The sequence below is a fragment of the Salvelinus alpinus genome, chromosome 7 (genome assembly GCF_045679555.1).
Source record: "Salvelinus alpinus chromosome 7, SLU_Salpinus.1, whole genome shotgun sequence".
Classification (NCBI taxonomy): domain Eukaryota; kingdom Metazoa; phylum Chordata; class Actinopteri; order Salmoniformes; family Salmonidae; genus Salvelinus; species Salvelinus alpinus.
Genome location: NC_092092.1, coordinates 23,886,710 through 23,905,016, shown reverse-complemented (window position 1 = coordinate 23,905,016; position 18,307 = coordinate 23,886,710). Strand labels below are relative to the sequence as shown.

Genomic DNA, 18,307 nt, shown 5'->3' with positions numbered 1-18,307 from the left:
CCTTCTCTCTAGAGTGAGAAGCCACTTGAATGAACCTCTCTCACATACCTCTCTATACACCCCCACCACTACAGCGTAACAGCACTAACATCTAGCATGCGCTATCAGTCTAATCGGTTAGCCACACTGCGTCAGCCCATACCTATACAGTCCATAACACACCTAGCCGAAGCAACAGCTAACGCCGTCCGTCCCTCTCCCTCCCTCCCTCACTCCCTCAATTCAAGGGCTTTATTGGCATGGGAAACATATGTTAACATTGCCAAAGCAAGTGAAATAGATAATAAACAAAAGTGAATTAAACAATAAAAATTAACAGTAAACATTACACTCACAGAAGTTCCAAAAGAATAAAGACATTTCAAATGTCATATTATGTCTATATACAGTGTTGTAGCGATGTGCAAATAGTTCAAGTACAAAAGGGAAAGTATTTACAATGGTGTTTGTTCTTCACTGGTTGCCCTTTTCTTGTGGCAACAGGTCACAAATCTTGCTGCTGTGATGGCACACTGTGGTATTTCACCCAGTAGATTTGGGAGTTTATCAAAATTGTTTTTTGTTTTCGAATTGTCTGTCTGTCTCTCTCTCTCCCTCTCTCCCTCCCCTGTAAAACGTAGACGTGTCAAATTGTCACACCCTGGCCTTAGTATTCTTTGTTTTCTTTATTATTTTAGTTAGGTCAGGGTGTGACATGGGGAATGTATGTGTTTTTGTAGTGTCTAGGGTGGTTGTATGGTTTAGGGGGTTAAATAGAGTAGATGGGTTTGTGTTTAGTATAGGTGTCTAGCTGTCTCTATGGTTGCCTGAATGGTTCTCAATCAGAGACAGATGTCATTAATTGTCTCTGATTGGGAGCCATATTTAAGGCAGCCATAGGCACTAGGTTAATGTGGGTAATTGTCTATGTTGTACGTTTGTAGCCTGTGTGTGCACTTACGTCATTAGCTTCACGATTCGTTTGTTGTTTTGTTTCAGTTTGTTATAGTGTTTGTTGCGTGTTTTTTTCCTTTCTCTACAATAAAAGAGAATGTATTTTGCACACGCTGTGCCTTGGTCCCCTTTCTCTCAGCAAGACGATCGTGACAGTATTACCCACCAAACCCGGACCAAGCAGCGTGTAAAGCGGCAACAGGATTTATGGCAATGGGAGCAGGATCTGGGCTACACTACGTGGGAGGAGATCGACAGGTGGGCGATCGACCCAGGGCGAGTGCCGGAGCCCGCCTGGGATTCTCTGGCGCAGTGCGAGGAGGGATACCGGCGAATGGAGGCAGCACGACGACGCGGTAGGAAGCCTGTGAGTCAACCCAAAAAATGTCTTGGGGGTGGGCTAAAAGGGAGTGTGGCGAAGTCAGGTAGGAAACCTGCGCATACTCCCTGTACTTACCGTGGAGAGCGAGAGTACGGGCATACACCGTGTTACGCAGTAGAGCGCATGGTGTCTCCTGTACGTGTGCATAGCCCGGTGCAGTACATACCAGCTCCTCGTATCTGCCGGACTAGATTGAGTATTGAGCCAGGTGTCATGAAGCCGGCTCAACACGTCTGGTCTCCAGTGCGTCTCCTCGGGCCGGCATACATGGCACCAGCCTTACGCATGGTGTCCCCGGTAAGCCTACATAGCCCGGTGCGGGTTATTCCACCTCCCCGCACTGGTCGGGCGACGGGGAGCATACAACCAGGTAAGGTTGGGCAGGCTCAAGGGAGCCAGTACGCCTGCACGGTCCGGTATTTCCGGCACCACCTCCCCGCCCCAGCCCAGTACCACCAGTGCCTACACCACGCACCAAGCCTCCTGTGTGTCCCCAGAGTCCTGTGCGTCCTGTTGCTGCTCCCCGCACTAGCCCTGAGATGCGTGTCCCCAGCCCGGTACCACCAGTGCCGGCACCACGCACTAGGCCTAATGTGCGTCTCCAGGGTCCAGTATGCCCTGTTCCTTCTCCCCGCACTAGCCTGAAGGTGCGTGTCCTTAGCCCGGTACCTCCAGTTCCGGCACCACGCACCTCAGCCGGCCAGAACTGCCCGTCTGCCAAGCACCGTCAGAGCTGCCCGTCTGCCAAGCACCGTCAGAGCTGCCCGTCTGCCAAGCGCCGTCAGAGCTGCCCGTCTGCCAAGCGCCGTCAGAGCTGCCCGTCTGCCAAGCGCCGTCTGAGCCGCCCGTCTGCCCAGCGCCATCTGAGCCGTCCGTCTGCCCAGCGCCATCTGAGCCGTCCGTCTGCCCAGCGCCATCTGAGCCGTCCGTCTGCCCAGCGCCATCTGAGCCGTCCGTCTGCCCAGCGCCATCTGAGCCGTCCGTCTGCCCAGCGCCATCTGAGCCGTCCGTCTGCCCAGCGCCATCTGAGCCGTCCGTCTGCCCAGCGCCATCTGAGCCGTCCGTCTGCCCAGCGCCATCTGAGCCGTCCGTCTGCCCAGCGCCATCAGAGCCGCCCGTCTGCCCCGAGCCATTAGAGCCGCCCGTCTGTCCCGAGCCGTCAGAGCCGTTCGTCAGTCAGGAGCCGCTAGAGCAGCCAGTCAGCCAGGATCCGCCAGAGCCGCCAACCAGCCAGGATCCGCCAGAGCCGCCAACCAGCCAGGATCCGCCAGAGCCGCCAACCAGCCAGGATCCGCCAGAGCCGCCAACCAGCCAGGATCCGCCAGAGCCGCCAACCAGCCAGGATCCGTCAGCCAGCCATGAGCAGCCATATCCGTCAGCCAGCCATGAACAGCCAGATCCGCCAGCCAGCCATGAGCAGCCAGATCCGCCAGCCAGCCATGAGCAGCCAGATCCGCCAGCCAGCCATGAGCAGCCAGATCCGTCAGCCAGCCATGAGCAGCCAGATCCGTCAGCCAGCCATGAGCAGCCATATCCGTCAGCCAGCCATGAACAGCCAGATCCGTCAGCCAGCCATGAGCAGCCAGATCCGTCAGCCAGCCATGAGCAGCCAGATCCGTCAGCCAGCCATGAGCAGCCAGATCCGTCAGCCAGCCATGAGCAGCCAGATCCGTCAGCCAGACATGAGCAGCCAGATCCGTCAGCCAGCCATGAGCAGCCAGATCCGTCAGCCAGCCATGAGCAGCCAGATCCGTCAGCCAGCCATGAGCTGCCGTCCCTCAGTCCGGAGCTGCCGTCCCTCAGTCCGGAGCTGCCGTCCCTCAGTCCGGAGCTGCCGTCCCTCAGTCCGGAGCTACCCCTCAGTCCGGAGCTACCCCTCAGTCCGGAGCTACCCCTCAGTCCGGAGCTACCCCTCAGTCCGGAGCTACCCCTCAGTCCGGAGCTACCCCTCAGTCTGGAGCTACCCCTCCGTCCGGTGGCGCCCTCTGGGATGGTCTTCAGTCCAGGACTTGCTACAAGGGTCGCCGCTCCAGAGGCGCCACCAAAGCGGGTATTGACAATGGTGGAGTGGGGGCCTCGTCCCGCGCCCGAGCCGCCGCCATGATGGGGGCCACCCCGGACCCTCCCCTTCTGTTTCAGGTTCTGTGGCCGGAGTCCGCACCTTTGGGGGGGGGGGTACTGTCACACCCTGGCCTTAGTATTCTTTGTTTTCTTTATTATTTTAGTTAGGTCAGGGTGTGACATGGGGAATGTATGTGTTTTTGTAGTGTCTAGGGTGGTTGTATGGTTTAGGGAGTTAAATAGAGTAGATGGGTTTGTGTTTAGTATAGGTGTCTAGCTGTGTCTATGGTTGCCTGAATGGTTCTCAATCAGAGACAGATGTCATTAATTGTCTCTGATTGGGAGCCATATTTAAGGCAGCCATAGGCACTAGGTTAATGTGGGTAATTGTCTATGTTGTACGTTTGTAGCCTGTGTGTGCACTTACGTCATTAGCTTCACGATTCGTTTGTTGTTTTGTTTCAGTTTGTTATAGTGTTTGTTGCGTGTTTTTTTCCTTTCTCTACAATAAAAGAGAATGTATTTTGCACACGCTGCGCCTTGGTCCCCTTTCTCTCAGCAAGACGATCGTGACACAAATAAGGTTTGAGGTACAGAAAGCAGGTCATCTGCTGTAGTGCTTAAAAACAGACTTATTCTGGCAAGATATACAGTGCCATCGCAAACTATTCTTAATTAAATTGATTAAATAGTTTTTTCCCCCTCATCAATCTACACACAATACCCCATAATGACAAAGCAAAAACAGGTTTTTATACATTTTTGCAAATGTATAATATGTTTTTGTTGTTTAAATATCACATTCACATAAGTATTCAGACCCTTTAGTCACACCTTTGCCAGCATTTACAGCATTGAGTCTTCTTGGGTATGACGCTACAAGCTTGGCACATCTATATTTGGGGAGTTTCTCCCATTCTTCTCTGTAGATCCTCTCAAGCTCTGTCAGGAAGGATGGGGAGCAGTACATCCAACCAGCCTCACAACCGCACGCCACGTATAACCATGCCAACCCAGGACCTCCACATCTGGCTTCTTCCCCTGCGGGATCATCTGAAGAGGGGGAGGGGGGTGCTGAGGAGAATTTATGTCTGAAATAAACCCCTTTTGTGGAGAAAAACTCATTCTGATTGGCTTGGCCTGGCACTCCAGTGTGTGGCCCTGTCTCCCCTGTGGGTTGGCCTATGCCCTCCCAGGCCCATGGCTGCGCCCCTGCCCAGTCATGTGAAATCCATAGATTAGGGCCTAATGAATTGATTTCAATTGACTGATTTCCTTATATGAACTGTTATTCAGTAAAATCTTTGAAATTGTTTGCTGTGTGGGCGTAGCGCATAACATTAGTCTGTCCTCGGTTGCACTCACTACAGAGTTCCAAACTGCCTCTGGAAGCAACGTCACCACAATAACTGTTCGTCGGGAGCTTCATGAAATGGGTTTCCATGGCCGAGCAGCCACACACAACCCTAAGATCACCACGCACAATGTCAAGCGTTGGCTGTAGTGGTGTAAGCTCGCCGCCATTGGACTCTGGAGCAGTGGAAGCATGTTCTCTGGAGTGGTGAATCAAGCTTCACCATCTGGCAGTCCGATGGACGAATCTGGGTTTGGCGGACGCCAGGAGAATGCTACCTGCCCGAATGCATAGTGCCAACTGTAAAGTTTGGTGGAGGAGGAATAAAGGTCTGAGGCTGTTTTTCATGGTTTGGACTAGGCCCCTTAGTTCCAATGACATTCTAGACGATCTGTGCTTCCAACTTTGTGGCAACAGTTTGAGGAAGGCCCTTTCCTGTTTCAGCATGACAGTGCCCCCGTGCACAAAGCGAGGTCCACACAGAAATGGTTTGTCGAGATCGGTGTGGAAGAATTTCTTTATAAAAAAATAAATAATAATAAATGTAATTTTACCCTCTTTTCGTGGTATCCAATTGCTAGTAATTACTATCTTGTCTCATCGCTACAACTCCCGTACGGGCTCGGGAGAGACGAAGGTCGAAAGCCATGCGTCCTCCGAAACACAACCCAACCGCTTCTTAACACAGCGCGCCTCCAACCCGGAAGCCAGCCGCACCAATGTGTCGGAGGAAACACTGTGCACCCGGCTCCCTTGGTTAGCGCGCACTGCGCCCGGCCCGCCACAGGAGTCGCTGGTGCACGATGAGACAAGGATATCCCTACCGGCCAAACCCTCCCTAACCCGGACGACGCTAGGCCAATTGTGCGTCGCCCCACGGACCTCCCGGTCGCGGCCAGCTGCGACAGAGCCTGGGCGCGAACCCAGAGTCTCTGGTGGCGCAGCTAGCGCTGCGATGCAGTGCCCTAGACCACTGCGCCACCCGGTGTGGAAGAACTTGACTGGCCTGCACAGAGCCATCACCTCAACCCCTTCGAACACCCTTTGGGATTAATTGGTCAACTGCGATCCAGGTCTAATCGCCAAACATCAGTACCCGACCTCACTAATGCTCTTGCGGCTGAATGGCAGCAAGTCCCCGCAGCAAATGCCACTTAGCAGCCCAGGTTCAGTCAGTGGTAAGAGAAATATTAGGCTTAGTCAACCTGCTGGATATCAGCACACCAAAGTGGCAGAATATATTAATGAACGACGACTGAAGTTGAGACACCAAGAGAAAGGAATAATTTAAGAACTTTGTTATATAATGACCTTATTAGGGAGGTAGACAGTTTATGCTCAGTGGAGAAACTGAAAAACTGGAAAAGTAAAATACCTTGATGGAGGACAATTTAGTGAGTTTCCTTTGATGTGTTGTGTCCTGGCTTATATATGTGTATCAACATACTGTAAACAAGAGGGTGGTGCGGTCTGCACAACGCATCACCTGGGGCAAACTACCTGCCCTCCAGGACACCTACAGCACCTGATGTCACAGAAAGGACAAAAAGATCATCAAGGACAACAACCACCCACCCATGTTTACAGATTCAGGGTTGTACCTGGTAGGTTCCTTGATAATTTGTGTGAGATTGAGGGCATCTGTCTTATATTGTAGGATAGCCGGGGTGTTAAGCAAATCCCAGTTTAGGTCACCTAACAGAATGAACTCTGAAGATAGATGGGGGGCAATCAATTCACATATGGTGTCCAGGGCACAGCTGGAGGCTGAGGGGGGTCTATAACAAGCGGCAACAGTGAGAGACTTATTTCTGGAAAGGTGGATTTTTAAAAGTAGAAGCTCGCACTGTTTGGGCACAGACCTGGATAGTATGCAAGAACTCTGCAGGCTCTCTGCAGTAGATTGCAACTTCGCCCCCTTTGGCAGTTCTATCTTGTCAGAAAATGTTGTAGTTGGGGATGGAAATTTAGGGAATTTTTGGTGGCCTTCCTAAGCCAGGATTCAGACACGGCTAGGACATCAGGGTTAGCGGAGTGTGCTAAAGCATTGAATAAAAAAAACTTAGGGAGGACGCCTCTGATGTTAACATGCATGAAACCAAGGCTTTTACGGTTACCGAAGTCAATAAATGAGAGCGCCTGGGGAATGGGTGTAGTGCCGGGGGCTACAGTGCCTGGGTTAACCTCTACATCACCAGAGGAACAGAGGAGGAGTAGGATAAGGGTACGGCTAAAGGCTATAAGAACTGGTCGTCTTGTGCATTGGGAACAAATCAAATCAAATCAAATGCATTTATATTGTCCTTCTTACATCAGCTGATATCTCAAAGTGCTGTACAGAAACCCAGCCTAAAACTCCAAACAGCAAGCAATGCAGGTGTAGAAGCACGGTGGCTAGGAAAAACATATGGGAACAGAGAATAAAAGAAGCAGATATCTGGGCGTGGTAGAATAGATTCAGGGCATAATGTACAGACAAGGGGATGTGAGTACAGTGGAGGTAAACCTTGGCATTGAGTGATGATTAGAGAGGTTGTGTCTCTGGAGGCACCAGTTAAGCCAGGTGAGGTCTCCGCATGTGTGGGGGGTGGGACAAAAGAGCTATCTAAGGCATTTTGAGCGGGACTGGGGGCTCTACAGTGAAATAAAACAATAATAACTAACCGAAACAGCAGGTGCACCAAGGTGCATCAAAGCTGGGACCGAGAGACTGAAAAATAGCTTCTATCTCAAGGCCATCAGACTGTTAAACATCCATCCTTAACACAGTGAGACTGCTGCCTACATACAGAGTTGAAATCATTGGCCACTTTAATAAATGGATCACTCGTCACTTCAATAATGCCACTTTAACAATGTTTAAATATCTTGCATTACTCATCCCATATGTACAGTATATACTGTATTTTATACCATCTATTGCATCTTGCCTATGCTGCTCGGTCATCGCTCATCCATATACAGTGGGCTCCAAAATTACTGGCACACCTGACTGGCAATGCACAAACAATACTTAAACGGCAGGTAGCTTAATGGTTAGAGCGTTGGACTAGTAACCGGAAGGTTGCTAGATCGAATCCCCGAACTGACAAGGTAAACATCTGTTGTTCTGCCCTTGAACAAGGCAGTTACCCCACTGTTCGTAGGCCGTCAATGTAAATAAGAATTTGTTCTCAACTGACTTGCCTAGTTAAATAAAGGTGAAACAAAAAATATATATACATATATTTGAGATGAACTCAAAATACCAACGTGAGAAATACTGTACTTTATTAATGTTTCAATGGATCCATCAAAATAATTTATTGATTTAATAAAAAATCCTCCAAATCAAGGTTTCACAATTAATGGCACCCTTAAATATTATTCAATTCCACTTATTTAAGTTTATCTAAGTGTTAAGGAAATATATTGAGCCATTACATCACTTCCTGTTTCACTAGGGTATCAAAATGAGGTAACACAAGGTAAAGGTAAAGGTAAACAAGGTAAAGGTATCCCTTTGTCATCCAACACCATGAAGAAAAGAAAAGAACTGGCAGTTCAAAAGAGACAGATGGTCGTAGACCTTCATAAATCTGATAATGGCTACAAGAAGATCCACAGACGATTGAATATACCGCTGAGCACTGTCAGGGCAATTATTAAAAAATTCTAAAGATATAGAACAGTTGAAAACCTCAAGGGTAGAGGACGCAAATACATTTTGCCCCCCAGGATAGGGAGGAGGATCGTGAGAGAAGCAACAAAATCCCCAAGAATCACTGTGAAAGAATTGCAGGCCTTGGTGGCGTCTTGGGGTCACCAGGTTTAAAAAAGCACCATCAGACGCCACCTCCACAACCACAGGCTCTTTGGAAGGGTTGCCAGAAGAAAGCCTTTTCTGACCCCAAGACACAGACGCAAGCGCTTGGAGTTTGCCAAACGTCATTTAAATTATGACTGGAAGAAGGTGCTCTGGTCAGATGAGACCAAAATTGAACGTTTTGGTCAGATAAGGCATCGGCATGTTTGGCGTCGAAACAGAGATGCATACAAGGAGAGGCACCTCATACCCATGGAGAAATATGGTGGTGGGTCAGTGATGTTTTGGTTCTGTTTTAATTCCAGATATCCAGGGGCACTGGTTAAGATTGATGGCATAATGAATTCCACCAAGTATCAGGTAATTTTGTCTGACAATCTGATTGCCTCTGCCAGAAGGCTGGGACTTGGCCATATGTGGACTTTCCAACAAGACAATGACCCAAAACATACCTTAAGATCCACACAGAAATGGTTCTGTGACAACAAAATCAATGTTCTGCCATGGCCATCTAAGTCGCCGGACCTCAATCCAATTGATATCCTGTGGGCTGAGTGGAAGAGGGCAGTTGATAAGCGCAAACCCAAGAATGTGAAGGATCTTGAAAGGATCTGCATAGAGGAATGGTCCAAAATCCCTCCAAATATGTTCCTTAACCTTGTCAAACATTACAGGAAAAGACCATGCTGTTATCCCTGTCAGAGGTGGTGGCACTAAGTACTAAATGAGGAGTGCCAATAATTATGAAGCCTTGATTTTGGTCAAATTTATTTTGTATTAAATAATTGTATAATTTTGGTGGGTTCCATTGAAACATTAATAAAGTACAGTATTTCTCACATGTTGGTATTTTGAGTTTCTCTATAATTATATTGTTTCTATTTTTTAAAGTATTGTTTGTGCATTGCCAGTCAGGGGTGCCAGTAATTTTGGAGCCCACTGTATTTATATGTATATATTCTTATATTCCATTTGTTTACTTAGATTTGTGTGTATTAGGTAGTTGTTGTGGAATAGTTAGAATACTTATAACAGTGCCTTGCAAAAGTATTCATCCCCCTTGGCGTTTTTCCTATTTTGTTGCATTACAACCTGTAATTTAAATTGATTTTTATTTGGATTTCATGTAATGGACATACACAAAATAGTCCAAATTGGTTGAGTGAAATGAAAAAAATAACATGTTTCAAAAAATTATACAAAATTAAAAACGGAAAAGTAGTGCGTGTATATGTATTCACCCCCTTTGCTATGAAGCCCCTAAATAAGATCTGGTGCAACCAATTACCTTCAGAAGTCACATAATTTGTTAAATAAAGTCCACCTGTGTGCAATCTAAGTGTCACATGAACTGTCACATGGTCTCAGTATATATGCACCTGTTCTGAAAGGCCCCAGAGTCTGCAACACCACTAAGCAAGGGGCACCACCAAACAGGGACAAAGTTGTGGAGAAGTACAGATCAGGGTTGGGTTATAAAAAATATCTGAAACTTTGAACATCCCACGGAGCACCATTAAATCCATTATTAAAAAATGGAAGAATATGGCACCACAACAAACCAGCCAAGAGACTCACAGACCAGTTAAGGAGGGCATTAATCAGGAGCTGCAAAGCTCCACAGCGGAGATTGGCGTGTCTGTCCATAGGACCACTTTAAGCCGTACACTCCACAGAGCTGGTCTTTACGGGAGAGTGGCCAGAAAAAGACATTGCTTAAAGAAAAATATTATCTAACACGTTTTGTTGTTTGCCAAAAGGCATGTGGGAGACTCCCAAAACATATGGAAGAAGGTACTCTGGTCAGATGAGACTAAAATGTAGCTTTTTGGCCATCAAGGAAAACGCTATGTCTGGAGCAAACCCAACACCTCTCATCACCCCAAGAACATCATCCCCACAGTGAAGCATGGTGGTGACAGCATCATGCTGTGGGGATGTTTTTCATCGGCAGGGACTGGGAAACTGGTCAGAATTGAAGAAATTCTTGAGGGAAACCTGTTTCAGTCTTCCAGAGATTTGAGACTGTGACGGAGGTTCACCTTCCAGCAGGACAATGACTCTAAGCATACTGCTAAAGCAACACTCGAGTGGTTTAATGGGAAACATTTAAATGTCTTGGAATGGCCTAGTCAAAGCCAATTGAGAATCTGTGGTATGACTTAAAGATTGCTGTACACCAGAGGAACTCATCCAACTTGAAGGAGCTGGAGCAGTTTTGCCTTGAAGAATGGGCAAAAATCCCAGTGGCTAGATGTGCCAAGCTTATAGAGACATACCCCAAGAGACTCGCAGCTGTAATTGCTGCAAAAGGTGGCTCTACAACAGGGGTGTCAAACTCATTTCGCATCGTGGGCCACATACGGCCTAGGGAGATGTCAAGTGGGCCGGACCATTAAAATTATACCATACTCTGCTATAAATAACCAAAATATCATGTCTTTCCTTTGTTTTGGTGTAAAGAAGCACAAGAACATTAGGAAAATATTGAAATTTAATGAACTATCCTTTTACAAAACATTTAATGAAACACCTCATATTTCCTTAGACAAATGTGCAATTTACTTTTATCATTCACAAATATGCATTGCAACTGATCCCACTGATTGTACAAAGGCACAAAACTTTAATTGGTACTGAAAAATATAGTAATGCACTTTAAGATTAAATGAGACTTTTAAAGAAAGGAATTTTTAAACCACTTACACATACGCATATAAAATCTAAATGTAATCCCTGCGTACACCTTACAAACTAAGGAGAGTGATTTTAAATGTGTAATGAAGAAAGTGTTCGCCTGTCCTGTAAATCTGTAAACTTCATACATGAAACATACATACACATACAATACATACTGAAAATTTATGGAGTTGTATGAACAGTAGAATTCCATCACACAACTTTTGTTTTGAAGCTGCTGACTAACATTAAAGTGCAATTTTTTTTAAATCACCACAGTAAGGATTCATCTTCACAGAGCTGTATTCTTTCAATGCAAACAGTATCTAAGGCAGCATTTTAAAGGTGTTAGTCTAGTCTGGACTTGTATTTGTTCCTGAAACTTGGCATCTTTTGGCCTGTACAAGTGCATCAACACCAGGTGTCATGTCCTGACTAGCTGTCACTTTCAGAATGTCATTTAAGTGCTTGTTTGTGAGCCTTGAACGCATTTTTGTTTTATTGATATTCATCACTGAGAAAAAATTTTCACAAAGGTAGGTTGTCCCAAACATGCACAAAATTTTAGCAGCCAGGGCTGTTAATTTGGGGTACCCTGGTAGTAGATACTGATAAAATCTGTCCAGACCTACAGAGGCAAATTTGCCCTTCAAATCTGCATCACACTGCAAATCAATTATCTCTAGCTGAATTTCGACCGGCAGATCAGAAGCTTTAACTGTGAAAGGTGAGCGAAAAACTGAAAATTCTGTCTCAAGTTCACCAAATACCTGAAAACGTTTCTCAAACTCCCGCAGTAGTCCTGCAATTTTGTCTTTGTACCGTTTCATGTCCGCATCAGGTCTGGTCACACACACATCTCTCAGACAGGGGAAATGAGCAGGGTTGCCATTTGCCAGTTGCATCTCCCACAAAGTCAGCTTCAACTTAAATGCATGTATGTTGTCAGAAAACTGTGTGACAACTTTTTTGCGGCCTTGCAACATTTTGTTCAGATTGTTCAAGTGTTCAGTAATATCAACCAAGAATGCAAGGTCCCGTAGCCATTCCTGAGATTGTAATTCCAACACCGGTTTTCCTTTTTTCTCCATGAACTGTCCGATTTCCTCTCGTAGATCAAAGAAATGCCTCAGCACAGCGCCTCGGCTTAACCATCTCACTTCAGTGTGGTATGGCAGGCTGTGGGTAATGTTGCTGTCGCTGAGAAGTTTGTCAAACTGACGATGGTTCAGACCTCTGGACCGGATGAAATTTACAGTGCGAACAACCACCTCCATGACGTGGTCCATTTTCAGCGACTTGCAACACAATGCCTCCTGGTGCAAAATACAGTGAAATGTCCAGAAACGATCTCCTCCATTAAGGGCTTGAACTTTGTCTTTGAACTTTGTCGCGACACCTGCTTTCTTTCCGACCATGGATGGCGCGCCGTCTGTAGCCAGGCTGACAGCGCGGGACCAGTCCACTCCAACTCTGTCCAATGCAGCAACGACAGAGCCGAAAATGTCCACGGCTGTTGTGGTGTCCATCATTGGCACCAACTCAAGAAACTCTTCAGTAACAGTCAATGTCTCATCAACTCCTCGAATAAATATGGCCAGTTGGGCCACGTCTGTGATGTCAGTGCTCTCGTCAATTGCCACGGAAAATGCAATAAATGACTTGACTCTCTGTTTCAATTGACTGTCTAAATCTGCCGATAGTTCCGAAATCCTCTCTGCTATAGTATTCCTCGTCAGGCTAATATTGGCAAAAGCTTGTCGCTTCTCGGCACATACAAGTTCAGCCGCCTTCATCATGCATCGTTTAACAAAGTCACCGTCGGAATACGGCTTCGATGCTAATGCTATTTCGCTAGCAATTAGGTAGCTGGCTTTTACCGCTGCTTCACTGACTTCTCGGCTCTGGATGAAAGTTGACTGCTGTTTCCTCAGACCCGCCAGCAATTCGTTAATCTTATCTCTTCTCAGTTGTCCTTGCAAGCCGTCATATTTTTCGCTGTGATGAGTCTCGTAGTGGCGTCGAATATTATATTCCTTCAATACCGAAACTTGTTGCAAACACACCAAGCACGAAGGTTTTCCGTGCATCTCTGTAAATAAATAGGACGTGGTCCATTTTTCTTTGAAAATTCTACACTCCTTATCTACTTTTCTCCGTTTGGATAACGACATTTTGGCTAATGAGGTATTAAGGTATTAACAACGTCGTAACAAGCAGCAGATGGCGCATTGATACCGTCTGCTGTTTTCAGTCTGTCTCAGTGATGCAGCTTGTCTTCTACTCTGATGGAAAGAGTGCGCCCCTTAGCGGATAATCCATGAATTGCAGCGAATTAAAAATATTAATTCCATGTCTTTTATGCATTTTTTCCACTTTCAAATTATCCTGCGGGCCTGATCGAACCTCCTTGGGGGCCGGTTCCGGCCCGCGGGCCGTATGTTTGACACCCCTGCTCTACAAAGTATTGACTTTGGGGCGGGGGAGGGGGGATGAATAGTTATGAACGCTCAAGTTTTCTGTTTTTTTGTCTTATTTCTTGTTTGTTTCACAATAAAAAAAAATGTGCATCCTCAAAGTGGTATATCCTCATGTTGTGTAAATTAAATGATACAATCCCCCCAAAAATACATTTTAATTCCAGGTTGTAAGGCAACAAAATAGGAAAAATGCCAAGGGCTCCACTCCACTATTGCTCCACTGTTGGAAGTAGAAGCACAAGCATTTCACTATACTCGCAATAACATCTGCTAAACATGTGTATGTGACCAATAAAATTTGATTTGATTTGACAAGGAGCTCATCAAACTGTCAGATAGAAGGGAAGTTATCACATCCCAGGTATGTGTTTTTCTCAAATTGAATCAGAAATACAGAAACACCAAATGGATTCTCAAGATATCACAAATAGGGAGAGAGGTTTTCCTCTCAGAGCGGAAGTAGTAGAGAGAGGAGAGGTTAGCATTGTGGGATGGCCAAACACACACCTGTCTGTCGTCTGGTTCGTCCATGCTGTAATGTTCTCCGTCTGGCCCCTCACTAGTTTCGTCTCCCAACAGGAAGCCCAGGCGCGTCATTAATGTATTGGCTGCCTCATCCACCGACGGAGGGGGCCCCAGCTCCCCGCTTGACTCCCCTACAGAGAGAGAGGAGGGAGAGAGTTGGGGGGGAAAAGAAAGAGAGTATTGGGGAAAGTGACAAAGAGAGAGAGAGGGGGCGGGGGAAGAGAGAGAAATACAGAGAGAGGGAGTGGAGAAAGAAGGAGTGTGTTTGTGAGTGTAAAACAAGGAAAACAGAGTCAACCAACTCTCTTGACCTGGAAGGCAACCACACCTTGGATAGACTATAGAAGGAGCAGTCTAGCACATGAAAATGAAAAGATTCACATCAAAGCGGAGGAACAAACTGATGGATAAATGTTCCTAACCTGTTCAAGCCCCAACTCAGAAAAATGTGCAACACCTGAACATGTTAGCTTCATATTCTCCTGCTGAAAAATGTTCAGTACAAATCACAAAATCACAAAGAGAATACAAATGCAAGAAGGCATATAGTAGAGTAGAGTAGAAACCTAGTAGAGTAGAAAAAAGAAACAGTCTCTACCTGAACCACCCCTGAGAGCAGAGCTTTGCATCAGCTCCCCTGAGATTGAGACTGAACTGGACACACTGGCGTTGAGACAGCCAACCCCTTCTAGCCATGACATGACATGCCTGTAAAGATTCCTCCACACACACAACTGTTCCCATCCCACACAGTCAGCGTTGTGTTTGGATGAGGTAAGTGAATACGCCCCTCACCTGTGTGAGGACAGGGTGTGTGTATGTGTACGTGTCTGTGTGTCTGTTTCTAAGAGAGAGAGCAATAGAGGGAGAGAGAGAGAGATAGAGAGATAGATAGAGGGAGAAAGAAAGCGATAGAGGGAGAGCAAGAGAGAAATAGTATATGTGAATCACTCTACTCACACTGTCTACTGGCATGTACACACCTATATTGGAGAGGGACTGAATATCCTCTGAAACTACAGTAATATCATATGATGATAATATAGAAGACACTTCTAGCAATGCTGGAGGTTTCACTGTCCTCATTACTGTTTATATTTCTTTAGATCCTGCTCTGGTCTGGTCATGAGGGCACAATACCAGGATGTTGTTATTAAACTAATACCTGATACTGCAGCTGGTGGACTACTTTGTTATGGGTGGGGTGTTGCTGGGTAACATGTTGATCTCAGCTGAAGAGCTGGTTTCTCTCTGCTGTGTGTGGTGTATGGGTGTTTGATGTGGTCGTGGGAACGTCAAAGAAAGACAGCTGACAGAAGGTGATGGTGTTCAACTAAACAGTGGTGAGACACTGTAGATTAGAACAGCTGCTTTCTTTGGGTGTATTCAAAAGGAACCAAACGGAAGCAAACGGGCTGAAACAGGGACCTACCTACCTCAACTTGTCCAATAAGAAAAACTTGTTTTCATTACTAAATAATTGCACTAATGAATACAACCCAGGTCTCCCACCCTCTCTCCCTGCCATCCCTCCCCTCCCCTCTCTCTGACTGACTGGTCAGACCAGACCGACAGGTAAACAGACCTGAGAGGTTTAGACCATTAGACCAAGGTGAAAGGGTGCCATTGGGATGGTGTTTACTATGTAATTCATGCATTCTACATAAACAACAATGCACTCACAGTCGACTGCAGTAATCACACTACACATTATATGACCCTCAGAACTCAGACACAGTAAAGTGGTCCTTACAAACATGCCCTTAGCCCTCAGTGGAACTCCAAGCATTCCTCCTTGTCTGTAAGACATCAATCAGTCTACACTCCTCCTACAGAATTTGAATATATAGCGAGTGCTTGTGTGTTTGCCCCCTCTCCCTCTCTTAGTCCCCTTCGCTCAGATTCCTGGGGAGAGACAGATGGTTGACATGGCAACTATCTGGCGGCGTGGCGGACAGCGAGAAGGAATGTGTTCCTGTGCAGACGGCCAGACGCATCGGTTTCTCCCCCGGCCGTCCGTGGAATTAACGTGGTCCACACACACCAACACAGTCGTGAAGAAAGTACAACAATGCCTCTTCCCCCCAGGAGGCTTAAAAGGTTTGGCATGGGCCCTCAGATCCTCAAAAAGTTCTACAGCTGCACCATTGACAGCATCTTGACTGGCTGGATCACCGCTTGGTATGGCAACTGCTTGGCATCTGACTGCACGGCGCTACAGAGGGTAGTCCGTATGGCCCAGTGCATCACTGGGGACGAGCTCCCTGCCATCCAGGACCTCTATACCAGGCAGTGTCAGAGGAAGGCCCTAAAATTTGTCAAAAGACTCCATCCACCCAAGATATATACTGTTCTCTCCGCTACGGTACCAGTGCAACAAGGAATCCTGGTAGGAAACCTGGAACCATCCCTACGGTGAAGCATGGTGGTGGCAGCATCATGCTGTGGGGATGTTTTTCAGTGGCAGGGACTGGGAAACTAGTCAGGATCGAGGGAAAGATGAACAGAGCAAAGTACAGAGAGATCCTTGATGAAAACCTGCTCCAGACCGCTCAGTACCTCAGACTGGTGTGAAGGTTCTTCACGCATCGCGACGACAGAAACAAGCATCTTTCTGGTAAGAAGAGGGGCGGGGGGGTATGCCTTATGATTAACGAGACGTGGTGTGATCAGAACAACATACAGGAACTCAAGTCCTTCTGCTCACCTGACTTAGAATTCCTCACAATCAAATGTCGACCGCATTATCAACCAAGGGAATTCTCTTCGATTATAATCACAGCCGTATATATTCCCCCCGAAGCAGACACATCGATGGCCCTGAACGAACTTAATTTGACTCTATGTAAACTGGAAACCACATATCCTGAGGCTGCATTCATTGTAGCTGGGGACTTTAACAAGGCTAATCTGAAAACAAGACTCCCTAAATTCTATCAGCATATCGATTGCGCAACCAGGGCTGGTAAAACCCTGGATCATTGTTATTCTAACTTCCGCGACGCATATAAGGCCCTCCCCCACCCTCCTTTCGGAAAAGCTGACCACGACTCCATTTTGTTGCTTCCAGCCTACAGACAGAAACTAATACAAGAAGCTCCCGCGCTCAGGTCTGTTCAACGCTGGTCCGACCAATCTGATTCCACGCTTCAAGACTGCTTCGATCACGTGGATTGGGATATGTTCCGCATTGCGTCCAACAACAACATTGACGAATACGCTGATTCGGTGAGCGAGTTCATTAGAAAGTGCATCGGCGATGTCGTACCCACAACAACTATTAAAACATTCCCAAACCAGAAACCGTGGATTGATGGCAGCATTCGCGCGAAACTGAAAGCACGAACCACTGCTTTTAACCAGGGCAAGGTGACCGGAAACATGACCAAATACAAACAGTGTAGCTATTCCCTCCGCAAGGCAATCAAACAAGCTAAGCGTCAGTATAGAGACAAAGTAGAGTTGCAATTCAACGGCTCAGACACAAGAGGTACGTGGCAGGGTCTACAGTCAATCACGGATTACAAAAAGAAAATCAGCCCCGTCGCGGACCAGGATGTCTTGCTCCCAGACAGACTAAATAACTTCTTTGCTCGCTTTGAGGACAATACAGTGCCACTGACACGGCCCGCTACCAAAACCTGCGGACTCTCCTTCACTGCAGACGGCATCCCCAGCCGCGTCCTCAGAGCATGCGCAAACCAGCTGGCTGGTGTGTTTACGGACATGTTCAATCAATCCTTATCCCAGTCTGCTGTTCCCACATGCTTCAAGAGGGCCACCATTGTTCCTGTTCCCAAGAAAGCTAAGGTAACTGAGCTAAACGACTACCGCCACGTAGCACTCACTTCCGTCATCATGAAGTGCTTTGAGAGACTAGTCAAGGACCATATCACCTCCACCCTACCTGACACCCTAGACCCACTCCAATTTGCTTACCGCCCCAATAGGTCCACAGACGACGCTATCGCAACCACTCTGCACACTGCCCTAACCCATCTGGACAAGAGGAATACCTATGTGAGAATGCTGTTCATCGACTACAGCTCAGCATTTAACACCATAGTACCCTCCAAACTCGCCATCAA

At 46.9% G+C, this 18,307-nt stretch overlaps 1 protein-coding gene across 7 annotated transcripts in view; it reads right to left on the bottom strand.

The window, feature by feature from the left end:
* Positions 1-18,307, bottom strand: part of tanc2b (tetratricopeptide repeat, ankyrin repeat and coiled-coil containing 2b) — a 237,133-nt gene that overhangs the window by 47,008 nt on the left and 171,818 nt on the right. For 6 of the 7 annotated variants that reach the window (XM_071409516.1, XM_071409517.1, XM_071409519.1 and 3 more), the window contains one exon: positions 14,202-14,350. In XM_071409516.1, the coding sequence (XP_071265617.1) occupies positions 14,202-14,350 (149 nt within the window). Of the gene's footprint in view, positions 1-14,201; positions 14,351-14,817; positions 14,954-18,307 lie in introns of those variants that run through there. The other variant, XM_071409523.1, reaches the window with a different exon arrangement.